Source organism: Balaenoptera musculus, chromosome X, assembly GCF_009873245.2.
Source record: "Balaenoptera musculus isolate JJ_BM4_2016_0621 chromosome X, mBalMus1.pri.v3, whole genome shotgun sequence".
Taxonomy (NCBI): Eukaryota; Metazoa; Chordata; class Mammalia; order Artiodactyla; family Balaenopteridae; genus Balaenoptera; species Balaenoptera musculus.
Genome location: NC_045806.1, coordinates 104,228,153 through 104,255,375, shown reverse-complemented (window position 1 = coordinate 104,255,375; position 27,223 = coordinate 104,228,153). Strand labels below are relative to the sequence as shown.

At 39.4% G+C, this 27,223-nt stretch overlaps 1 protein-coding gene across 1 annotated transcript in view; it reads left to right on the top strand.

The window, feature by feature from the left end:
• Positions 1 to 27,223, top strand: part of TENM1 (teneurin transmembrane protein 1) — a 786,103-nt gene that overhangs the window by 672,291 nt on the left and 86,589 nt on the right. The window contains exons 23-24 of the mRNA XM_036840114.1: positions 8,059 to 8,079; positions 13,263 to 13,495. Coding sequence (XP_036696009.1) covers positions 8,059 to 8,079; positions 13,263 to 13,495 — 254 coding nt within the window. The remainder of the gene's footprint in view (positions 1 to 8,058; positions 8,080 to 13,262; positions 13,496 to 27,223) is intronic.

The window sequence follows — 27,223 nt, the reverse complement described above, 5'->3', positions numbered from 1 at the left end:
TCTCCTCTAATCTCTATGTTTGCTTAGTGGATAAGGAAAAAGCAAGAATGAGAAAACAGGAAGAGACAAGGCATTGCCAGAAGGAGCAGAAAATGCAGTTGCCCATATTGTAGTACTGAGCTAAGATGCAGGAATAGGGACAAAGACATAGGTCACCATGGCTACTTGTACTTGAAGAAACCTTTGAGCACTGCTTTGGAGAACAAGGAAGTGTTGACATCCCTGTATGTGTGGCCTTCCCTGGGTGCATTCCTGTCACTGACGTGGATCTCAGTACTTCTGAGTGCTCAGGTAAGTCACTCAACCCCTGCTCTGGCCACTGTGAAGACTGATCAGAAATATCTAGTATTCATTCTAGCAGGTAGAGGTGTTGTCAAATCCAAAAGGCTAAATTTTCTAAGTTCCCCAGGTCCAGTCTTTTGAAGTGGTCAGTTCATCAAAAGGGAAATGGCCGTCTGTGTTTGTGTGGCATTTTGAGGAAGGATTACTTTTTTATCCTTAAAAGCTCTAATCCATTGGAAAAAATGATTAAAGCATTCATCTTTAGGCTTTCTCCCTCTGTTTTAGGAATTTTCTTGAGAGTACAAAGTATTTTGGCACCTTTTGAAAGGAATTCATACCTTTTGGTATTTCATATTTTGAAGTTACACAAAGATAGCAAGTAAATAGACCATGGCTTAGTCAGCTTTATTTCTCCCTTTCTAAGGATATAAGACACAAATATATGTCCCCTGGAGTCCTAGAAAAGGAAAACATCCTCTCTCATCCCAGTAGAGATAAACAGACCTGTTTCCCTTTCCCTGGGTAAACTGGTAGAGCCTTTCTTCTCATTGGTTATGACAGCTTTATCCCTGACACATGCCCTCAGGACATTAGGCTGAAAATTTCCCTATGTTCCAGAAGACTTTGGCGCCACTCTATAAACTATTCCACAAAACAGTTCTTGCCTCATTCATCACCTCATTGACCTGAAAAGTAGTGACTGGGAGAATAGAGACAATGATGGAACAACTTGTATGTATGGAGCACAGTCAAGACCAGTGAAAGCACATGCAAAATCTTGGGTCATTTTCATTTAACACTCTTGTTGACACAAACGTGGAAATTTGAATACATAAGGACAGTCCTCGAAATTTTTCAGATTCTTGTGCTTTGCTTTGGAATCTACCTCCCGTTTCTCAGACTGAGTTAGTCTTTCATACCTAGCTGGGGAAATCTTCTAGTCCCAAGCCCCCATCCATTTTTCACATTAATTCACTCCAGTTTTAATACATTTCTTAATTATAATTGCAAACGCTGTCATAGAGAACAAAGCTGTTAAATCCCTTGACTGATAAAAAAATAGATTGTAAAATTAAGATTTTATAAAGATAAAGCACATCTACAGAGTCTAGAGAGGTACTAATTCATAGCACCCTGCCCTAATCAAATGTTCATGTACCTCGGGATGTCATACCTCACCGGGATTTGTCATTACAAGCACTTATCCCTTTGGACACCTACTTACTGGAAAGTCAATAAGGAAGGCCAAGATGGTTGTATGCCTGGATTTGCAAATGTTCTATACAACATTCTCTGTTGTTTTCAAAATCCTAGGGAAGTTCTGTCTACCTGATGCCAAACATGGGTGGAGCACTGAACAATTCATTCACCATCTGAATATTTCCAGGAATGCAGATCTTGGCCGTCGGGTAGACAGAGACCTTGTCTTGCTGACCCTATATAGCCAACCCTATAAAACCTATATAGCTAGCCCCTATATAGCTAACTCCTCAGAGGAAAAAACCATAGGATTATCTATAAAAACAAAAAAGAAAACCCAGCTAAATTTAGTCCTTTCCGTTGTAATTTAAATGCAAATTTACCTAAGGTGGAGCAATTGTCATTCATCAAGGAGATTCTCCCTCGTCAAGGATCCTTAACAGTTCACAAATTTGAATTTGAGTCCAAAGTACCTTATGACCTTCAACACAAAGTCATTTGAAGACTAAAGTAGAATAACTTGGACCCTAATTGCAGTGATTTTCTCAGTATAAAGGAAAATTCATTTCTGACGGCGTGAAGTGTTTTGCAATCCCTGTATTCCTTCTTACTCCAAAACACCGCTCTCCCTCACTGTCTCAGCTCTTCACATGCATAGGCGGGTGCACACCAGGAGCTCATACACCCAGGCTCTCACTTGGCCCGAGTCTCCCTAGCTGGCTCTTCGGAGCTGACTTCCTGTAGAGCAATTCTTCCTAGCACTCTTTTTTTAAATTCTCAGATCTTTTTTAGAATCTGTTGTATGTTATGGGCCTTCTCCCCAGAAAAAAACATTCACACAAAATTCAGGGGTCACATATTTTCCCTCTCCCCACATTCCCCCCCGGTGGATGAAGCCCTTTCATAGACTCATGGTTAAGATTCCCTGCATTAGGTTCAAGAAGAACAAAATAGTTCTTCCTTCTCTACTCCAACACTCCTCTGATTGGCCATCGGAGAAATACGCTGATTGAATATATATATATATATATATATATATATATATATGATCATTTTGACCTAATTAATAGGTAACTCCCTATTTGACTGCAGTCAATACCATCCACCCAGTCTGTGACAGCAAACATTATCTGTCATGTTTACTCAGAAAATAATATAGTTCTTATTAGATTCACTTTTTTTTAAAAGTATCTATCCTGATCGGTAGCCTATACTGTACACATTGCATCTTTCACATACAATTGGTGAATTTTTATATTTGCTTTGTAACTTTTCCAGGCTTAAACTTCCTGGGGAGAAATAAGTTGATGTAAGGGGCTTTGCTAGCTTAACAACCATAATGTTCATTGAATTCTACTGTATATAGACAGAAACTTCATTTTGTACCGGTTTTTGGTTGATGTTAAAATCAGTTAATTTAATTGCCCCCCCTCCAGTGCATATTAGTCATTTTATTTGGTTGAGTCATCTGTTTCCTTGGAAACACAGACTATATATAGTCATTATGTTATTGGTTGCATTTAAAGCTGTGAATGAAAGAGCAATATCGTCAATAAGTTGTTACAGAAAGGGATACAGAACATTCTAGATCTTCACTCTCTGTCAGGTTATTCATTATATAACTTAACTACTCTGTTTTCTACTTTTCTATCTATAAAATTGGCTTCACGTTAATATTTGAGCATCCTTTTACATGTCTTATATGGTCTAACTTGTTTTAAGATCCACAGATGTGTACTTCTCAGCCCAGAGTTTGATGACATTTTGAGAGGACATAAAGCTTGCTCCTACTGGATGCCCTTCTAGATTTCCTTCTCTTTCATCCTCTTGTTCCATTTTGGGCCACATTGAACAATTCCAGATGCCCCTTGACATTTCAAAGATTAGAAGACTATAGATTTTTCCTCTCAGCTCTACCGATCCAAACTGTCCCCAATTGAGTTTCTTTCATCTGACCTCCAAAAAAATTTCATTTTCATTGGTGGATGATCATTTATTTCCTCAAGCTGATCCCCCATTGGCTGAATGGGGAGGGTAAGGAAAAGTCAGTTATGTGATTATTATTAGCAACATGCCAAGAGCAACAATATTATTTCTTGTTATTTAAGTATATAGTATCCCTTTGCCTATTTACTGCAGATTTCATCTGCACATATACATCTTAGTGCTTCCTTCCAGTGGGAAATTGAGATAAAATAATAAAGAAGGGAAGCTTATAAGATCATGCAATTAAACCTGAGGGAGTCTCAAAAATACATTCTGTGAAGATTTTTTTTTAAGATAGATTTATTTCTATATGAGATAGTTTAGGTCTAGGTATCCCTAGTGACTTGCTTCTCATGTTAAAATTTTAAACACACACACACACACACACACACATATTTCAGTAACACAAAAGTGATATCACAGATTTGTGAGCTTAGCGATAGAAAGAGTCTATGGAGGTATCTGATACAACGTAGTGCCTACTGCATGCCTGACGGTTGATCATCTCTACTTTGTTTGATCCTTTTCAATGACAGAAAACTTACGTATCTCTCTAGACAGTGCATTGCATCTTTGGAATGCTTTGTTGAAAATTCTTCCTTATATTGCCTTCATGAAACATTCACTCAGTAGTGGCAAATGTTAACATCTGAAGCACAGAAGCCACTTCCCTTGTTTACCTGAGAAACTTTCACAAGTGTAAAGACAGATTACCATAGGTTCCTGAGCTTTCTCTCCTTCATTCTCAACATCCCCAAGTCCTTCAACTATTTCTCATCAATTAATGACTCTGTTTCCTCTTCCTTTGATTATGGCCTCAGGGTCATTCTTCAGTTTTCTAAAACTTACATGGATAGTTATATAAGTAAAAACAGGAGACACCATGTCGAGTGCTTTGCAAGAATTTAAATATGAATATCCTCTTGCTCCCCTCTCATCTTCTAATTTCACAAATCTATTAGAAAACTTATTAAGCATAACTGGAAATGGCTTATTCTTTATAAAAACCTCATGCTGTTATTCTTCAAGATGCTGTTATTCTCCAGATATTTATTTTGTCCTTTCCTTAAGAATGAAAGAAAGAAAAAAAAATAAGAGCCTGGCAGATGCTTCTTGGTACCTTGAGTAATTTGGACTTGACAAATGTCAATGTGACATGAAAGTTTCTCTTGAGATTTTACTGTTTCTTTTACAGTGACTGGTTAATATTTCCTACATTGTTCTCAGGACTCAACTCCTGTCGTTGACTAGGGATTGAGTAGAGCTGGAATAGCACCCATTTAGGGGCAGTTAGCGTGCTGAGGGGCAGTGGAACTTGTAGAGCACTCTGCTGAAGGAGCATATGGAACGTGGACTTTGAGGGCTCTGAAAATATCTGAGAAATGACCAAGAACCTTCCTCTTGTCAGCAGCACTGGAGCTACAAAGACAGAAACAAACTACACGTAGATGAAATAGGTGGTTACCTTCCCAGTGTAATCTCATGTATTAGCATTGACACTCAAAGGCTCCCTTTACCTCACCCCAAAACATCTTTGCTGGCCTTCCACAGTGCCCCAACTTCCACTCTAAGAAATGTGTTCCTCTGAGTTGAGACATTGCCTCTCCAAGAGTCCCCAACACAGGAAACCTGTGTTAGAATGACCCACCAAGCTAAAATCATCATTAATCCCTGGGCATGGATTCGTTTGTCAGATTGCTTTTCAAACGAACTGCTAGCTGAAAGCAGGACCCTAAACACAAGACAGGTAAGTTGAGATAAGGCCAAGGGACAGAGCCAGAGAATGAGAAGGACAGTCTTAGATGAGGGTTTGCTGAAGTTGGAAGATCTAAGAAGTCAATGAGTGGCAGGAGTGGGAACTCAGTCTTCAAAGGAAGACTACCATGGGAAGATGAGCAGGCAGGGAAGTCCGTTCTTTGACTTCAGATATTTCTGGCTAAGTATAAGGGAAGAAGCTGAAAACAGCATGAAGAACAAGCAAAGTGCTGCAACCAACACAGAGCAGACCAGGCAAACTCTCATGACGACTGGTCACGAGCAGCAACTCCGAAGTTGGCATGTCCCTTTTTTCTCCATCCCCCACCTCACTGGAGGTACAAAGAATAGGTCAGAAATGATGCTAAGTGAAAGAAACCAGACACAAAAGGATACGTATTATATGATTCTGTTCATATGAAATGTCCAGAATAAGCAAATCCATAGAGGCAGAAAGCAGATTAATGGTCGCCTGGGGCTGGGGGAGTCGGGGAAATGGGGAATGACTGTTGATGGGTAGGGGGTTTCCTCATGGGATGATGAAAATGTTCTGGAATTCAGTGATAGTGATGGTTGCACAACTCTATGAATGTATTGGAAACTGCTGAATTGCACTTTTTAGAAGGGTGAATTTTATGGTTTGTGAATTATATCTCAATAAAAAGTTTTTAATTAAAAAAGAATAGACGGCCCTTTTAATCATGTAGGTCCTGAACAAAATCAAAGATCTCCTTAAAGACCCTACCATCAGGAGCATTTCTTGCTCTAAAAAGATTTGCCATTCCACTCCTTTCTCCGAGCTCACCGCAAGCTTCAAGTCAGTCAGTTGCCAGGTGGTGATGCCCGCTCATGGGCCCGGGCACCTGTGAAGCGCTCACACGCTGACACCTCAGCATGCAGTCCATTGCCAGCTACACAGCAGACCGACTTTGGTGGTGGCTCAATCCTAAATCTTTAACTAAAAGTAATTCTGGGACAGAACAAGGTCACACACTGGAAATAAATTCCGTCATTTTCACTTCCTCCCTCTGAGATGTTAATGAGAGAAGCTGCTCTGCATAATATGGGACATCTTTCCAAATTCACAGTGACATTATTGGCAGGATCGGAAGGAGCCGCAAGAAAGGCAGACCATCCCCCTCCCCACACCTTGCCATCACCTAAGGATTTCAAAACCCTTTGTAGCCACACAGATGGTTCTGTACCATGACACTCTGTGGTAGATGAAACCATGCTTTAATGAGATCCTTTTAGTATTTTTACAACTCAACTTCCTTCACGAAGATCAACCCTGTAACGGTGATTAGAGCCAGCCTCAAGCACACTCACCCTGTAATTTAGAGACCACAAAAACAAGCAAGTGTCTAGAGACAAAAAAACTCAAAGAGGTTCAAATGTCTGGGGCCAGATTTCTAATCACATCTCCCCACACTTACCTTTTGATCTTTTGTGTCAACCCAGGGGATACCAACCCTTTTGAGGTGGCCCCATGAAACAGAAAAGTCAGTGGATCCTCACCATAACCCAACTAGTAAAATCCCAGAAAGATTCTCTTTAAAAAGACTTGAATCAGTAGTTGCAGATGGCTTCAAAAGAAATCATTTTGTATCTTTTCTTCTTTCCTGATGTTCCAAAGAATAAGAACATTTTCTAGGTTAGATAAAAAGATTTGCTATCTTCATGTTTTTCAAAATGACATAAGGGCCAGGTGTAAAAGGATTTTAAAATTTAAATGACTATATTTCACAGATGATTATAGCCTTTTAATTCTGGGCAGATTTGACCCAAAGTCAGGCCTGTCCGCGGACTGCGCTCCCGGTGTGAGAAGACCCATACCAGGTCCCAGAGTGAAATAGCCTAGGCAGTGCCCTGTGCCAAGAGGCTTACAGATCAGGGGCTCCCCAAAGCGCTCTGCTGCTTCTGACATAGTTCTGTTTTGCCCACCCCGGTTGCCCCCTTGGTGCATGGATAACTGGACAACATAAGGCCCTAAGAGTTTGATGTAAATGGTGTTTTATCGAAGCTATTTTGATGCAGCAGTTTTGATGCCAGGGACATTCTATCATGGTCGAAGAGAAAACTTTTATACTTTCAATTTGTTAAATTGTTTAATATTGCTGAATAATGTGCTAATGTTCACAAGAGATGTCCCTATCTTATCTCTGCAATCATATAAGTGGCTTAAAGTTGGGTTTGGGATGTCTGTTGCACGCAAGACTTGATAATGAAAGAGTTTGCATTTTGATAAAGTGGCTTTCAAAATAACTAATAAGAACCTGCTGTATTAAAAAATAAATTAAATAAAATTGAAAATTTAAAAAAACAGAAAAACAAAATAGAGCCTAGAACAGTCAGACCCTTTGCAGTGGCTACTTCTTCAAAACCTAGCCCAGTGGTTCTTAAACCTTATTCTGCATCAGAATCACCACCTGAGTTTGTTCAAAATGGAATTCCTGGGAATTCCACTCCCACTTCAAGATCCTGATTCAGTATGACTGGGGAGAGCCCCAGGAAACTGCATATGTGGCAAGAACCCAACCGATTCCAATGAAAACAGTCCCGAGTGAACTTTTAAAAAAAACTGCCTTAGAGCTTTGCCCACCCACCAAGCAGGATATTCAGTCACCTTGACACCATTTTAGGAGGAGCAACCTGGAGGGATTGGGTTCACTTTGGCTTGCACATCTGACTAAGTGATCCCTGTGGGGTCCCTCTAATAGCCACAAGCTGAGTTAGGAATAGGAATAATGTCTGGTTAGGTTTGGCTTGTTGAATGATACTGATGACTCTCTGTTTGCTTTTACTTGCCACTCGTGGATACCTTGTGCACCCTAGAAACAGAGATACCAGACATAGGTAAGCAAATCACATGGGTGGCTACCTAATGCCCCTTCTTGCCTAAGACGCCACCTCCTAATAATGCGCTGACAGGGAAACTTCTTAAGTAAGGTTAAAGGCATAATGTGAACATGAACTTGGAAGTTATAACTCAGGTAAGTGTCTTCCAAAAGGAGAGAGCTCCACTAAGTGGGAATTTGCTGGAGGATCAGAATATACCAAAAAGAAAACAAGATAAGTGAAAGCTGGCCGTTCAGTACTTCATGGGAAAGCAAAACTTTCAGGCTTATGTTTTCCTTAGGTGATATCACAAGTGAGTTTGTAAGTTCAAATAGATTCGATGTTTTCAAGTTGCAGGTAGAGAGAGAGGTAGCACAGCAATCTTCCTGCTTCCAGGAATGTAGTTGACGTGTATATTAAGAGAGAATGCCCATGATGACCTTCTTGAATAAGATTTTTCCATTTTCCTCTTATGTGACCTCATGGTTTCTATTTTATCCCACCAGAAAAATAATAAACTTTAAACTGACCATTTACTGACAAGGGCACATAACTCTGTAATTAGTCATAATGAGTATTTGTATTCAATTTGTTTATGCATTACACTTGTCAAAACTGTTCTAAATTACCTGAAATTGCAAAGGAGAAAATTGAATTTATTCACTTTCAAATGCCAATTGTCATCAAAATGGCACTGGTAGGGTTTGTAATTTGGATTTTGTTTGGGAGATGCCACTTCCTACATACCAGTGCACAAGATCAGCCTTGCTACTTTGGCATAACTGATTCCTTAAGCAAATTAAATTGGTTATCAAATTGCTTACTGGTAAAATGTTGCCCAGTATTAATTATAAGCATTAATTGCCCATTTAACAATCTGTGTGATTTTAACTAGCATGAATGAAGTGATCTTTGCTAAGTTGAAGGGCATTGCTTGAATGTAAAACTAACCAGAAGGTGACAATAAGTGTAACACTGAAGTTGTAAGAGAAATCTTCACGTATCTCAAATTGCAATACGCGTTTAGACACAAGGGATTAGAACAAATTGGAATGTAGTCCAGTGGTTTTTCTTTCTCAGGTTTGGCATGTTTTCACAAAGTAGAAAGAAACAATCTCAAAAGAGCTGATGTGCGCTTGGGAAATGGCATGAAATGGCAAGAAATTACATCTCAATATAGGAGACCTTCCTGACTGTTGGCTGTCAAGAAAATAACCATCAGATTTGAATTTGGGGCGTTGGGCTGTTCCATTTTCTAAAGGCCAGTGCGCAAAGTTTGAGAACAGCCTCGCTGAGCAACATAGTTAGAAGAAGACAGTAACACTGATTTTTTTTTTTGCCACTTTCAGAACAAGACTATTCTTGTAGGTATTTATTTTGCATACACAGTCACATATGATCTAATCTAATATTAGTCCAAGCACAGGCTTGTTGGTGACCCTGGGCGCGCCTTCTATGTGTCTGGGTTTCCCCAGCTGAGGTTTGAGAAGAATGATAATTCCAACTTCCCTCACAGGCACATTGGGGATATTCAATAATAAATGAATGGAATGCATTCCAAAGTGCTTTTGTGCAAATAACATTTCTCTTGGAAAAATAGCCTATGGACTTTTCCTAAACAAAACATGATTAATCTGGCTCAGTTGAAACTTCCACAGACTGGCTACCAAAGTATTGAAGGTTGTTTCAGGGAAGGGTTGTGACCCCTTCTGTATTCTAGAAAGATCTAAGGGCACTGGAAAAATTTTATTCTGAAGGCAAAAAGTGCAAGTAAATATGTCAAAACTTTTACTCAAACCCCTATTTAAGCAGTCTTTGCTACAGAGATGCTTTGTCTGATATGACTGCCAAATCAATTCTGGAATCTGTTGGGACCCTTTACAGTTTATTTACAGCAGCTGTCATGGTGGTTCCAGGGTTGAAGATGTCCCTGGAATCTACCGGATTCTCTTATTTGGTGAAGGTAAGTAGAAAAAAATCAAGTATTCCAATTGGATTTGATTTTTTTCCAATTAAAACCGTAAACTGGGTCTCAAATCAGTATTTGCCAGCCTTACTATCATTAATATAAATATGCTTAGAGGGCAAATGCAATTACAAATACAATCAGGAACATGCCAGTCCTTAGGAGTATCTTAATTATTCTAATGACCTTCTCCCCTCCATTTTGCTTGGCTAAGTAGCCAAGGCCCGAACTCCTCTGTGTCTTAGTTAGTTTCATGTCCTACAGTTTAGTTCAGCACTTCCTGAACATCAACCCTGTCAGACCGTCTGTTGGCACTGAGGTAGAGAGAGGAATAAGGTTCTTGCCTGCAAAGAGTTCACAGTGTAGCTGGAGAGAGAGAGATGTGGAAAAAATAGCGCTTACACCCAGCACTCAGATCTCAGTTTCTAATACCATTCTTCAATAAAAGGAACCAGGGGTCCTTGGAGAAATGATTCATTCTAGTCCTGGAGCAGGGATTATACAAGACGAGCCTGCAACATCTTGTACTTCCAGAAAGTAAGGAAGTGCTCAAAAAAAACAAAACGCACCAACATTGATGGGGGTTTATGAGGGGCACATAAGCCCACAGAAAGAGCTCCCAATGGCTAAAGCTGGAACAATTTGAGCAATAAAATAAAGTCACACTGGAGTTTAATGCAAAGTATAAAGCAAATATCCATGAGTCCATACTGATATAAATAAATGGTTGAGTTCATAAATAAATGGAGGAGAAAAGATAAAGTTCTCATGCAGAAGAACTCCAAATAATTTATGTAGCTGCTCGACCCTCAAGGAGGTGGAGTGTAACTCCCTACTCCTTAAGTGTTGCCTTGGCAGAATGACTTCCTTCCAAAGAATACAGTGTGGAAAGTAAGAGAGAAAGTAAATTTGCAGAGGACAAACTTGACAAACACTACCTCAGCCAGGCGATCGAGGTCAACATCAACAGTAAGTCATGTTGATATTATTACCCTTGATTTGATTTGCTGAGAATGGCACTTTACCCTTGTGGTCTTCCTCCCCAAAAGCTGTAATCGCTGTCTAACTATGAGAAAAAAGAAAAATCAGACACGTTGCAGTGGGGGCATCCTACAAAATATCTGACCAGTACTCCTTAAAACTACCAGGGTCATCAAAAACAAGGGAAGTCTAAGAAACTGTCACAGCCCAGGGGAGCCTAAGGAGACGAAGACTAAATATAATTTGGTATCCTAGGTGGAATCCTGAAACAGAAAAAGGATATTAATTAAAAACTAAGGAAATATGAGTAAAGTATGGACTTCATAATTTAAAAAAATAATGCTAATACCATGTGATAGCTGCTGCTAGGTCACGTGTCCCTCCTATCTGCTCATTTCTCTCCCTTTCTGCTTCTATTGTAACACTTGGATTTATGACAGTCATAGCCTATTTACTGATCTGACTCCCCCACTAGACTGTGAGTTTCATGCAGCAAGGGGCTGTATTGGGCGCACAGGTAGGTCTCCAGACCATAGCACAGTTCCTTGGCACACTGTTTGCACTTAGTAAATACTTCTGAATGACTTGATGAACAAATCCACAATACAGAAATGGTATTACCAGGCAAGGAGTGCAGCTGAGAGATGTCAGGACCTTGGACTAATGACGGTGGAGATAAAGAGAAGTGGGCAGATTGGAAAAGACTTTAGGAGGTAGAATTTTTTTTTAATGATGTTTTACTGGATATGGGGAATGGCGGAAAGAAGGAGCAGTAAAGGATGGCTTCTGGTTTCTGGCTTAGACAATTGGGTGTGAGGCAGAGTGCTGTGCAGTGAGCACGTTAGAGATAAGACAAGATTGCTCTCCTCCAAGCTCTCATGGTTTACTGGGGCATACCAATACATTTTTAAAAAAGTAATATGATGTGTGATCCCCGAGAACAGAGGTAAGCATAGTGCAAATAACTGAGCCTAGAGATTTCCGGAAGGCTTTCTTCAGAAGATGGTGCCTGAGTAAAGCCTTAAAGGGTTAATGAGAATTAATTACTAAGTGAAGAAAGGAATGTGCACCACACCAAGGAACATTTAAAAGTTTGTACAGTTTTTAACGATGGGAACCAAATGATCAGAATAACCCTGGAATCAGTATGGGGGAAAAATGGATTTAAGATTTGAAAAACACCTCCTATGGGCAGGACTATAGAAAGTATTCCAGGCCACAGATGATAAGAGTTAGAACTAATGTGATGGCAGGAGGGACAAAGCTTCTGAAAGCTTGTTTTCAGGCACAATTAGGCACAATGTGGAGAGAAAAGGGGAGAGTAAGGGTTAGACTTCCATGTTTGGAGCTTGGATGATATCAGCAGTACATGAACCTTAAGTTCAAGCAAATTGTCCCCCAAACCAAAGTTCCTGCAGCTATCGGAAGAATGATATTAGGAATAATCAAAACTAATGAATGAGCTCAGCCACGTATGCAGATAAAAATAACACAAGATCCTATGTAAATATGTAACTGAAGAGTTTCAGGAATACCAAAATCCAATCAAGGTAACTTGAGTGTCACCTTTTGGAGGTATGGATGATTGTAATTATAACCAAAAAAAGGTCAAATATGATCACTTCTATTATGTCCTGAAAGAAGAAAAAGTGTATTAGAGAAGTACGGTGGTCGGCTAACAAAAGGAAGCTTGGAGTGGAAAAGTGTCTCCAGCACAGCCCTCCCTAAGATACACTCCTCACTTTTTGTACATGCCTTTCAATTTCCAACAGGACCCTGGGAGGACAGTAGTGACCCCAAGTGAGGCAGGAAGCCCAGAAGACAAGAAGTAGGTTTCTGAAGGGTGGGGAAGGCAGGAAGAGAATAACTTCTGTTTTGGATTTGTTGAGTTTGAGGTGACTTAGACATCCAGGCAGTCATCTAGTAGGTAATTGGAGAACTGTGGGGGGTATGAAAGGTATGTATGAGAAAAAGGATCTCCTGGGATTTTCTATCTTCTGCTTCTTTCTCTACCCCCAAATGGACGGTATTGGAATATCAGGAACATTACAGGTTAGCAGTATGCACTGAATTATTTTTTAATCCCAGACCCATTACTAGAAAAACAAAGAGGTATCTATCTCCTCGGTACATAAGGAAGATACATTAATTCTTTTATCTCTTAAGAGAATTTTCCATTTGTGACAAAAGGCAGACCCCAGGGAGTGTATGCTGAACAAATTGCTTTGAATAACTTTACTTTTCTCTCCCTTAGCACAAGTCCTGCTCACAAATACTATCTGGCTATGGACCCTGTGTCTGAATCACTTTATCTATCAGACACCAATACCCGAAAAGTCTACAAGTTGAAATCTCTTGTGGAAACAAAAGATTTGTCCAAGAATTTTGAAGTGGTGGCAGGAACAGGAGATCAGTGCCTTCCCTTTGACCAGAGTCACTGTGGAGATGGAGGGAGAGCATCGGAAGCTTCACTGAACAGCCCTCGAGGTAAAAGAGAAAAATCCTTTGGTTATCTAAAGGTTTCATTTGACTTCGCAGAATCCTAAGATTGTTATCACACTGTAGTCCATCCATCCCAATGTACCTCTGACAGACATCGTCTCTGAAGTCTATCTCGGAAGATAGGCACACCCAGGACTAATTTTTAGCCAATATGCATTAGTATAGTCATAACTATTATTAAAATATTGGAATGCTTCTTTTCTGGTTGATAAATAGTTATTGCCCAGAACCCTGTGCCTCCCGGACACCCCAGCCTCTCCCCATGATCTCCTTCCTGGAAACTCCCAATAGTCCAACAACTAAAGGGTTAACTCCTGGCCAGCAGAGAGCCGCCAGGAGGAAGGCTTTAGCACTGTGGCCTGCACTGGTTTGGGGTCAGGTCTGTGCCACCTTCTACCACTTTCAAATATATTGAGTATCTCACAGACTTTAGACATTCCTGGCTTTTCCTTAACAGCCAACCTTTAATGAACCTATCTTCCATTAATTTATCTAAATCATTCTTGAAGCTATTTGTATTTTCAATTTATATCACCCCTAGTATAACAAATTCCAATTTTTTTAAAATTTTTTTTTTTTGGCCTTCTGTGAGAGCTCGGCCTTACTATTATTTTTTTCTAAATTCAGCTTCTCAATCTTTAAGGGCCAACCCTCAATTCTGTTGCCTGGGATTTGTAAATAAACATGTGTTCTCCCAGTCAGCTTCATGATTTTATAGACTTGGATCATATTCCCATCTTAGGCCACTAAGCTGAAGGATAGTCAACTTTTAAGTCTGTCGTCATATATCATCCACCCTATCTCCTTAATTATTTAATCATTCTTCTCTGTTCCTTCTCCAAGATGTTGTGTGTATGTGTGCTTTTATTTCAGCAGGTTTTATGAAGTATTCATTGTAGTGGGTTTTAAGAACCCAATGTGTGTTTTTTTTTAAACTATTACACAAATAATACACAATTGTTGCAGAAAAATTAGAAAAGAGAGAACAGAAAAAATGTTTTTAATTTAGGTCACCCATAATCCTACCACATCTAGAAAACCACTGTTAACATTTTAGTGTATATCCTTCTAGACTTTTTTCTATGCATATCATATATTTTATTCTCTAATAATGGAATCATATTATAGAATGCTGTTCTGTAATCTGCTTTTCATGCTTAATGTATTATGAACACCTTTCCATGCCAAAAAATATAATGAGGTCAATGTGTTTAATCTGTTAGATGGTCAGCTTACTATTTCAAATATTAAGAGGCTACTCTTTAGCTATTTGACATTTGCCATATGGGGATTAAATTTCAACTACAATCGGAGTTTAAAGCCTTCCCTTTCTTCAACGCCATACTCAAGGCATGTGTCTTTCATAAAGCCCCTCTGGCTAACCCAGCCCATTAAATCTGAATTTCTTTAAGAGTGTCTACACTACCCAATTAGCACCTGATTATATTTTGCCTTCTTTTACTTTCCAGTCCTTTCATGAATGGAGTGTTTTTTTATTACCAAAGTGAGCTGCTTGAGATGAGAAGCTATATCTAATATTTCTTTTGACTCTTGCCCACCTCCCCAGCAATATCTTGCACAGTGTGAGATCCACTACACATGCTTCTTGTGTAATTGACCAATTAGGTAACTCTTATCCATACCCAAGTATTCCTAAGAAGAATTTCAATGGCACTTAAAGGGGATGACCTTTTTTCCCTAAGGGAACATAAGCGTCCCCACCCATAAGTATCATGGTAAAGTGTTTGGGAATGTTTCTTTTTTCCTCTTGTACCTGCGCTCTATCCTTACACATAGTAGGTCCGCAATAAATATTTGATGAGTGAATGCATAACTCAGGTGCAACATATAATCAGCTCATCTTTCAAGGAAATCCATCAGGCTGGGTCCCACCTTTTACACAGGTTTAAAACCCTTACAGGTATTATAAGGATTTCTGCATGAGAAATAGGGAGGAATCAAGCTTGTATGGTGCCTGAAATTGACATCCTCCTGAGTTGCTGCTGGTATGAAAACCACTCATCTCACCTACCACATTCAACCTGCCACATAGAGGATGAATATCAGCTTTTCCAAATGAAGCAAATAATTGGTTCACTGCAGCTCTGCTTTTTTTTTTGGCTTGGAAAGCAACAATAATAGAGTCCTGATGAGCAGGATTTACATGAACTCTGGAAACGTCAGTAATGAGAGTGCCAAAATTTATATATCTATTAAAGTTAACATTAAACTAAGTTTTTCTTCGTGTCATAGCTAGTAGCGCATTTTCCTTTGGCTTGACTTACGCAACCTTCTATCTGAGCGTGGCTTTTACAGTAATCTGGTACACTTTATTCATCCCAAAGCAGTAAGGGGCCCTAAGAACAGCTGGCCCAGTCTTCAGACAGCTGAATGTCTAATCCATCCAAGACAGCTTTCACATAATGTACTAAAGCTGCTGTTGGCGGCATCTGCTCTGATCCAGTGAGTGAATGAGGATGTTTAAAGGGAGGGAGTGTGTGACTCACACTAAGTGTCCATCACATCTCCTTCAACCATATTCACAGTGTTTGAGGACCCTGTTAGTGATCTTCGAAATCGCTCAGGTGGCAGAACCTATGTCCAGACATCGGTTGATCTGAAAATGCTGGTCAGAACACTTAGGTGCCTAGCTAGGGCACCTATCTCCACGCTGAATCTAGACAGCACTTACCCTTGGCAGTGAATCAGAAGTGAGGTTCTCATTATATGGAATGCTGCAGGGCAATTTCATAGACTTCCGTAGAGGAAGGAAATATCATGCAAGAAGTCATTAGGGCACGGTGTGCAAATTGAGAGTATTGCTAATTGCTAATTATGTCTTTGAGGTTCTCCTGCAGGTTCTTTATCTCCCAAGAAAGCCCAATTTGTTTGTTTTTTGGCTTTACAGCTACCATGAACAGCAGCTCCTTCGTCCTTCCCCCTTAGAAGACAGCAAATGTTTAATGGATTTCTTGAAGGAGAGGTTTGATTTTTTTCTCTCCACCTAGAAGCTAATAAAGAAAAGCTGTAGATCAGTAGAAAATGGAAATGTACATCTAGGGAGTATCATTTCTAGGTTAGGAAAGAGAGCTCGCTCTAAGACTTTAACAAGCAACATATTGCAATTACAGGCAGGCTCTCCAGCATGTCCTTAATTATGCAAGGTAAGTCAAATAAATGTTAATCTGCAAGACAGCTAATTTATTTTCTGAATCTATTCTAAAAATAGGATGAAATAAAATTTGCTTTTGAGATCATTTGTCCTAACGTTGGAATAGATTATCAAATGGGATTAAAACCAGTCAGCAAAAGGTCAGAAAAAAAAAAAAAAAGGTCAGAAGCCATGGGATTTTTTTTTTTTTTTTTTTTTTTTTGAGAAATGGCAGCAAATTGTGACGAATACTGGGTTAGGGAGCCTAGGCTTTCGTGTTCAATCCATGTAATGCCACTGTTTCTTGGAAAGTCACCGTACCTCCCTGAGCGCTGAACTAGACTTAATGATGCCATTGACTAGTTTTGTTGCATTGGGCTAGTCATATACACACTGGGTCCTGAGATTGCTCAGTTGTAAACTGAAGGGCTTGGGATGATCTCCCTCCCAGCTCTAATGTATTAAAATAACCATAGCTCTAACTTACTTAGTGTCTACTGTGTGCTGTACACTGTGTGAGATATTTTACACAGGGTATCTCTAATCTTCACAATTCACAAGGTAAATAGTATTATCCCCATTGTAAAGATGAGGAGATAGAGGCTCAGATACCTTAAGAAATTTATCTAGGGTCAGACAGTTTACAGATAACACTGGAATTCAAACCAGGTCTTCCTGACTCCAAAACCCATGAGGTGGGGTGGGGGGGCAGGGTAGCCTTCCCTTCAGCTAAAATCCATGATCTCTGTTGGCTTCTCTAGTAGCGTAGGAAATAGTGGAAAATGCTTTTCAATCTAATGACATGTATTCAGTGAAAACAAAATATTTTTATTTGGAAGATGAATGACTTTCAGTCCAGTTTCCTTTTCCTATTAAAACTGTTTCTCTGATTTTTCTGACCCAATAGTGTACCCATAGTGCACTCCATAGCATTTGCATAATCTGTAGATGGAATTGTTCAAATAAATCTCCAGGAAACCTTGTCACGTCCCTTTGGAAGATTCTGCAATTAGGAACTTCAACTTTTTCTTAAGAGATGGAGTCAGGAAACCTTAACTTCATTAAACTGACTACAACTGGTAGCTAAAAATTGTGTTTAAAGGAAAAATGGAAGTACCCCTGAATAGAGTTTTATATAAGATAGCCCCTGGGTACTTCTCCTGGGAAGAAGTCTTTATCTGATCCAGTTTTACGCACTCTGATTTGAATCCCAGTAAAGAGAAACATTTGCCATTTTACTCATCAATACTTCAATGTAATGGGGCAAGGAAAAAAGTTTAGCAAAGAAGTTGATGGTGTGCTAATCCCTGGCATTGCATATGAGTTTGAACTGACTTTGAAAGATGCTTTTAAAACATGCATGGATGATGTAGTTGAAACTTAGGTTCAATTTATTATTTTTACTGCAACGTTCTTTAATTCTACAGAGAACTCAAACTAATGAGTCATGTAATAGATGACCAAGTACTTAAGCAGAATGTGAAATGCTACTAGGTGGAGATATAAAATAAAATTTGTGACAAGCTGAATACATTTATTTTTTTTAAGTAGCTACAGAGGGTGAAGGAGTGACTGGACAGGATGAAATTAATCAATGACAATTTGGTTTTCTTGGACCTCACCAAGGAGTATATTTCTATTTTCATGTGCATCTTTAAGCATACTGACCTCAGAACTCAGCAGGAATTGGGCAATATCCCCACAAATGCAAACAGCCCTGGAGCCACTCCCAAGGAGGGAAATGATCCTTAAATCTTGATGGCTTCCGAAAGCGTTTTTAGGTTATTCATGACACTAATCACACAGGAGTTCCTTTAACTTTACTGGCAATTAAGAAAGCTGGGTATGATAAAGTCTAGACAAAAACAATCTGTTTTTGTCCCTACCCAGATCTATCCAAGGTGCATCCTGAAGCTCTACTGATTCCCCTGGTATCTAAATGCTATTTTGAAAGGCTAAATTTGGGGTTAGTGGAAAGACGGTAAAACTCTCATCAGTGACATCTTGCTCATGTAACTGGTATCTATGAGGGAGAGAGTATAGTGCACAAACACATATGAGAATGTTCTTTTGGTTCTACTATGCAACTAGGGTGCAGTAAGACCTTTCCTAAATTCCTTTAGTACATGATCCATTATGGTGACATAACCATTTGGATTGGCACCAGGGCCAGCCCTCACCAAAATTACAGGCAAGCCGCAGCATGAGTAAAATGAATGGTATATTTGGGAAACTATAAATAATCCAGTATTATTAAAGTAAACATATTTGAGGGTAATAGGAGCAGGGCAAGAATAAGAAGTTTGCATTTTGTCCTGTAGGCAAAAGATCTGAAGCAGGAAAGTGACATGATCATTTGATGGATGCATTTTTGATAGATTGTTTTGGTGACAGGGTAAATGCACAGGGGCGAGGCTGGGGCAAAGAAATCATAGGAAATACTAATATTTATAGGGTAGGCAATGGAAGGGGATCTAATGAAAGAGACAGAGAGGAAATCTTCACAAGAAAAGGAAGTGAACAAAGAAAGCTTGGTATCCAGGAAGCCAAGGGAATCATTTGTTTCAAGAAGGTGTGAAAAACAATATCAGATGTCACACATTTGTAGCCATTGGATTAGGCAACGAGGAGCTCATTGGTGACCCTGCCTTTGGTGGTCTGAATGGTGGTAGAGGTGGAAGCCAGATTTCAGGCATTTGATGAGCCAGTGAGAGGTGAGGAAGTAAATACGATTAGTGAAGATCATTCTTCTGAGAGGCTTGGATGTGAAAGACAGAGTGATAAGTAGTAAGAGGACAAGGCACTCAGGGGAGGCTTTTTCTGTGGGAGACATGGCAATGATGATAGGTAAATGGGAAGATACAGGGGACAGAGGATAAATGATGAAACCAGATCTTGAGGAAACTGGAGCAGGCCTTGAATGGGAGGGGAGATTGAAGAGACCATCCTAAGTTAATGTGTAGGTGTAAGGATGAGAACTTTGTAGATAGAAGGTGCTAGAAAGTTGATGGTACTCCATTCTGATAGCCTCAGTGTTCTAGAGAAGTGGGTCTATTCTGCTAAAAATGAGGAAGTACAGTTAGGCCTTGAGGTATGTGAGAATGGTTTGGAAACACCACTTAGTGAAGTCAGCTTTTTGGGTAAGACCAACATTCTACCACCCATGCCAAATTCCCAGCTCAGTGTCAAGACATTTCCTGTGAGAACTTTCCTCCCACATCCTTGTCCTAGGATCAGAGGCAACTTGAGAAAAATATGTTTGACAAAGCCTTAGAATTCAGGCAAAATATTTGTTCTTTATTACTCAGTGATCCTGTGCTGTTTCCACTCCTGGGTATTTCCTTCCTAAACTATGTTATTGGTCTCTCAGTTTACGGTAGCTACGCCAGATGACTTAGTACCTGTGATGCAACCAGAATGAGAGCTTAACTTGTTATTTGCACAGTTGGTCTAATGCATCTGCTTATGAATGGTCAAAAGATTTAGACCTTACATTATGTCAGCAGCTGGAATCTGAGAACCTTTCTGCCTTTTCTGTCACAATCCTAAAGCCATAAGCTGTTGGTGGAGAAGTCAGACAAAAGGAAGGCACTTACATCTAGCCTTAGCTCATTGGTCCAGGTCACATCCATGGTTAATACAGCGGAACTTGTATTAAGTTCATTCAGGTTTTATAAAGCTACAAATACATCATTAAATGACTTTTTCTTCTGCATTTATTTTAATTTTCATGCATGTATATAGCATTCTAGCAAACAGATAATACTTTAGAGGCCAAATACCATGAGAGATAAGTTCCCAGGTTCTGTAGTCAAACAACTGGATGCAAATTCCAGATCCACCACTCATTAAATGTGTGACCTTGTGTAAGTCACCTAACTTCCCTGAGCTTCAACTTCCTCATCTATGAAGTTAGAATACGAGTAATAGTGCCTACATGAGAGTGTTTGGTAATGCAGGTGAAGTGCATTGTAAAGCACGGTGCCCAGCCTGTGGGGCGTACACATTAAATGTTACCTGCCATTATGATCAGGCTTGCTGTTTGGTTGCTAATACTAATGCTGCTTATGATAGTGACCCAAACGTGGAATAAGTTACTTTTAAAGGAGGCAAGTTCCAAATTGTCCAGGGAGACTTGGTCATTTCTAGGGTAGAATGGTGCCATAAAAGAAGGAGTCAAGGTAGGGTGGGATTCGGGTATTACATGTGATTTGATTAGCTGATCCCTCCCGACCTTGAGATGCAGTCATTCTAGTGCTGGTTCTTTCTACATGTTGTATTTTGAGGAGCCCCCCCACCAAGACCCGTGTAACCAAAATAAGTCCCTTAGCAGCCTACCATTAAATTCATCCCATAAGGGTTTTCTTCGGATGTGAACTTCAGTGTTGAATGCAGGATATTGCCTAGGAGAGCAACACATTAATTCCTCATTAAAACACTTTATGGGGGCGTTAAGGACATGGAGCACAGGATGGGTGTGTTTGGATAGATGAGATCACCGGAGGGGGACAAGCCAAGGTGGCAAGTACTCCAGGTAGCATGAGGAAGGGCGGTGCTAGGTATCGGGCAGAAGGGCAGCAAAGTGGAGAGAGATGGGAGAATAACGATGATATACTTCTCTGCAGTATTGTCTAGAATGAAACTTCAAGCCCTACAAATCAGGACAGACAGAATGGAATTATGATTCTTCCTCTTTTTATTTGAGATCACTAGCCCCCAAAACTTTCCTTATCACAGCTCCTCAGTGTCACATCTTTCTTATCTGTCCACTTAAGAATCACCTCAGCTGATTAAAAAAAGAACCCCCTCTCCATCAAACAAAAATGACAGGGATCACACACTAACAGACTGCAAATCACTAAAATCATATTTTGAGTGGTGTATTATGGTAACCTATAAATAACTAATTGCGTAAAATTGCTTTAGTAGTTTCTAGATGGCAGCTTTAATTAAAAGCACCAGAGACATTTAGAAGTTTAGAAATGGATGGCATGTAATTTGCCCTTTTACCAACCATAAAATGGTAATTAAGGAATTTGATTCACTTCTTCCTATTAAAAGTTTTATGAGAATAGCAAGTTCCTTCTAAATACAGTTTCTCTTCAGCAGAAGGTAGTACGTTTGTTCTATCAGTCTTCTCCAGCAGGGTAAGATGTTTTAATGTACAAATCCTTCAGAAGTTAATTAGGAAATTTCTTTCAATGCAAAATGTTTGTTTTTAAGGTTCTAAAACATGAAACTGTATTAGAGCTAAAGCTTTGACCATGGCCCCATATTGCTCCACCATCAGTACAAGATGGCCCAGTAATTTCAAGTTTACCAAATGCATGGAGCTGACTGTAAAATCAAAGAAATGAGCAAGTCATTTCCTGGTGAGTCTAGCATGCTTTGCTGATTCTTGAAGGAATCTGAAATCTACCGTGGGTTGACTTCCCAGGGAACCAAGAATATTCGCTCCACAACAGAGAAGCCATCAGAAGATGTTTTTAGCTTCATTGATCCTCCAGCCATACTGGCTGAATTAGCAGGTGTGGAGTGTAAAACTCCAACAACATGCAGCAAACCTAGATAACTTTGGAAATCCATTATTTTAACATCATCACAGGCTAAAACACAGCTGGAAATGGAGTCAGGAAGCCCATTTTTATTTTATAATTGATCAATTAATTGTGTTTTTTGGCCATTTCAGACCAAGGATTAGAGATGGCACAACAGAGGGTATTTAGACCAGCATTTTGAAGGTACTAATGACTTAAGTTATATGCATATAAGACAACTGCTAAGTTTTTTTTTTAAGTCAAGCAGATTCTCAAGTGAACTGAATCTGACTAAGCAGCAAACTAGCAGTAAAGGAGAGGCTGTTTGAAATGTCTCCTCTTCATTCCCTCTTTCAGGGACTCCCCTGGCTAACTCTGAGCCCCCCTCCCTGCAGCCCTCTCAGCCTGTCTTCCCGAGATAGAAATCCAGCCTTTCCCTTCCCTCTCCCCTAGTCAGAGCTGTGTGGGCATACAGTGGTGTATGCTAAAGGGAGACTGGACAGTGGGAAGAATATTTTATCCTGACATTGTTTACAATTTCCAGTGAATGGGGATAGTAAACACAGTCCTGTTATTCATCAGTTTTATTACTGTTTTTAATATTCCTATCAAAAATGCACTCCCCTCATTGTCTGCACCCAGAACAGACCATTCCCATAGCCCCCAAACCTGCAGGTATAAGGAAGATACTCACAAAATAATATTCAGTGGAAAGTTCAGGATACAAAACTATATACTGTATACTGCTACATCTGTAAGGGGGCAGGGGTGGTATATATGTACAGAGAAAAAAAATAGAGAGGAAGTTTATCTAAATGTTAGCAATGGGACTTTCCTGGCGGTCCAGTGGTTAAGACTCCACGCTTCCAATGCAGGGGGTGCGGGTTCAATCCCTGGTCGGGGAGCTAAGAGCCAACATGCTGCGTGGCATGGCCAAAAAAATTATAAAATAAAATAAAATAAGTAAAGTAAATGTTAGCGATGATAATTGCTGCATAAGGAGTTTTGAGTGATTTGACTTTGTTCTCTTTAATTTTCTGAGCATTTATTATTTTTATAATGCAACAAAAGACAAAGCATATTATTTTAAAACACACACACACCCTGTCCTGTCCTATGACCAACCTCTGAGGACCCAGGTCTCTTTGCTTTCATAAATGACAGCTCTCCAGAAAGTACTCATGGTTGCCAATGGGTTGCTCTCATCTGAGCATGTTACTAGAGACCTGCTGGAGGGGCTATACCATCAGCCAAGGAAAAAAGCTCAGTGGAAGACCTTGAAGACATCCTGGCAGGCCTGTAGTAAAAGACATTTTAATTATATTTATTATTTTTTAAGAAAGAGAAATGTAAAGAATACAAATTAAAACGGCTTATAATCTCACCATCTAGATAAGCCCCATTGATATTGAAAGATAAAAATATGAAAGTAATATATGTCTGTGGTTTGAAAGTCGGAACTCTGTAGAAAAGCACAGAAAGAAAATTCTAGGCTTCTTTACCACAAACACACACACCCCAGTCCCTCTCTCTAAAGGTAACCAGTGTTAACAGTTTCTTGCGATTCCTTTGAGACCTCTATATGTATTTTTCTCTTACATAAAAGGAATCATATCATATACATTACTCTTCACCCTCCTTCTTTCATTTGATTATATTTCTTGAAGATCTTTCCATAAAAGCATGTATATATCTGCCTCTGTTTTTAAGAGATGTATGATATTACAACATATGGACATACCATAATTTTTTAAGTAATTTGCTTCTTGATAGACATGTTTTTTTTAAATCCTTTATCACTGTAGCACTGCATTGAACAACCTAATTCATGTGTTTTGGAACACTTTTGTGAGTATATACACCAGATTAATTTTCAGCAGTAGTAGATACTACCAAATTGCCCTCCCAAAAGATTGAACACATTTACACCAATAGCGTGTAAGGATGCCCATTTTGCCATACCCTCAGCCACACTGAGTATCATTAAACCTCTTAATATATGCCCATCTGATCAGAGGAAAATGGTATCTCATAGCTTGTAGCTTTAATTTGAATTTCTTTCATTTTAAGTGAAGAGGAGTGTCATTTCATACCTGTTGTGACCATTTGTATTTCTTTTCCAGTAAACTCACTTTCATATCCTCTGCCAGTTTTTCTACTCTTTTGAAAACTAAGAAAAGCATCCCTTTGTCTCTCCTATGTGTTGCAAATATTTTCCAAGTTTGTCATTTCCTTTAACAATGTAAAGTTTTCTAACTTTATTTGGTCAGATTTAGCAATATATGCAATATATGTCCTTAAGGTCTCTAAAGTTTGTGTCCTTCTAGAAAAGCCTTCCTGTAGTAAAGGTACTTTTAAGGCAAGTGGGCAGGCCTTTCAATGACCTTTAAATCGTACTCTTTGTATTTCCCATTTGGGCCCCGTGAAATCTGGAAAACTTAGGAAGTGTTTAGAGTAATTAAAACCAGAGACTTTGGAATCAGGCAGGTAAGACTGAGTTCGAATTTATTACTAACAAACATCTCTGAGCCACTGTTTTCTCATCTGTAAGATGGAGACAGTGCTCCTACCTTCCTTATAGGGTTATGGAGGATAAAATGACACAATATGGGTTAAGCCAGTACCTGGCACAGATTAAGTACTAAATAAAGTATGATGATGTGAAGGAGGATAAGGAAATAATTTTTTAAACTAATATTAACTGGATTGTTTTCAAGACTAGTAGTAAACATTTTGTTTTCAAAATTGTTTTACTGTATTCAAATTCTCTTCTGTCAAACTTTGTTGATTGTATATACACAGCCCTACTTTAATTCGCTTTGCCTGCAAAATACATTGTCCAACTAAAAGGAAAACTTGTTTTTAAAATACTTGGAGAGAGGTACTGAAGGGAGCTTGGCTGAAGAAAAATGTATGGAAAGTCACAAGTACACATGTGTATAAGGAGACGTGCTAGGCTGTCATTACAGTATAAGAAATGGAAACAACCTAATAATCTGTCAGTCGGGTTTGGTCAAACGATGGAATATTATACAACAGTAAAAATGAATTAACTAGATGCCCATGTAAAAACATTAATAGTCACAAAACGTAAGGTTGCATGAATGAAAGAGAGAATTGCAAAAGAATATGTATGATGTGATATCATGAGCATATTTTTGTGGCAAAATATACAAAACAAAAGTTACCATTTTAACTTTTTTTTTTTGGCCGTACCTTGCGGCTTTCGGGATCTTAGTTCCCCAACCAGGGATTGAACCCAGGCCCCGGCAGTGAAAGCGTGGAGTCCTAACCACTGGAGCAGGGAATTCCCCCATTTTAACCATTTTTAAGTGTACGATTCTGAGGCATTAAGTACATTCACATTGTTGTGCAACCATCACCACCATCCATCTCCTACATAAATTTTTGAAGCATAAAAACATACTGTATATTATTTTTTGACACATACATATGTAGAAAATGTATAAAATCATGCAAGGGGATCACACTAACTGCAGACTAGTGCTTACCTCTGGGGAGGGAAGGGAAAAGGGAACAGAGATAAAGAAAGACATGGGTTTTGGCTGTATTCATAATATTTTCTTTTTTTTTTCAGAGCTATATGAAACAAATGTTAACACGTATTAAACTGGGGGGGGTAGATGCATGGCAGTGTGTAATGATTTTCTGAGTTGTCGACCATTTGAAATCTTTCATAATTTAAAAAAAATGTTAAGTCAGAAATAGGGTTTAGAAAACAACTTGCAAATTTATACCTGACAATTCCATTTTAAAAAGTGTTTGTTTTAAATAAGGCTTTCACTCATACAGAGACAGTGTTCAAAATATTTAACAACCTTTAAAGCACAGGAACCAACATATCAGAACACACACCAGCTTTGACCCTGGAGTAGGGTCTTCAGGGACCCCTGCAGTGGCCAGTATTAATCCCTTATTTTCTGAACTGATTGGATGTGAGTGAGGCTCTTCCATTAGCTGCAGAGCTCACCAACACATCTAGTGTGTGTCCATATGTGGAGTTCCCTAAATGGCTGACACTGAACTTCCTCAATATTAAAGAGCCTTGATATAATGAGTCAGCTTTACCATTGACCAAAGAAAGTCACTGTTCCCTTGGGAGTGAGTTCTGGGCCATTTAAAGTTTCTCTCTGAGGAATCAAAGGCTTAATAACTCAAATGTGAGGTTGTCTTTAAGCCCCAAATATCAAAGCCTAGCCAGGAAGCTGCAGTGTTTTTTGCTCCATTTTTCTTCCAGTTTCATTTACTAGCTATTCCATTTGGTCTTTCAAAAGGCTTGTTAGACTGTATAATAGGTTTTTGGGGAAAGGAAGGTGGGTGGGTGCCCCATTTTACCCGTATTTGCTCAGGAAAGAAAGCTGATTACAGCAGTAATTTCCCTGAGAAGGCAGGAATCATTCCTCATTGTGGAAGGCGTCTCTAACCCAAGGAAATTGAAGCTGTGGTAATAGATTGATAGGTCTGCTTTGTCCTCCTCCCCACCACCACCCCCCAGTCAAAAACTCATCAGAATGCCTTCTGCCAAGACTACCTACTTTGGTTTCTATAATCTTTTCTCTGTGTTCTCTTGAACAAAGTAAAACCGGAACTGTAGGCAGTCACCTGCCCCAGCCCTACCTTAGGGCTTGAGGTCCCTCGAAAGGTACCTCCCACTTTTCCCAGAGTGGTGAAACTGGGGGCATCTCTGGGGAGAGTGGTCTGAAGAAGGGCTACTTTTAAATCTTCTGATTTTAGCCTGTTAGGCTTGAAATTTTTGAGAACCCAGAGATCAACACTTAGCGCCCTCAAAACCTTTCTTTATGTGGTTGTAGCGGGGGGGGGGTGTTCATTTTTGTTTTTTGTTTGTTTGATTAGGTTTTTTTAGTTATGCTGGGCACTATTTTATTTCCCAAGTATATCTGGTCTAGTTTTAACAGCATGACTTTATTCAAATAATCTATTTGAATGTTTAAAAAAAAAATTAGTCAATTAACACATGACCAAAACCACTGCCTTCTGAATTGG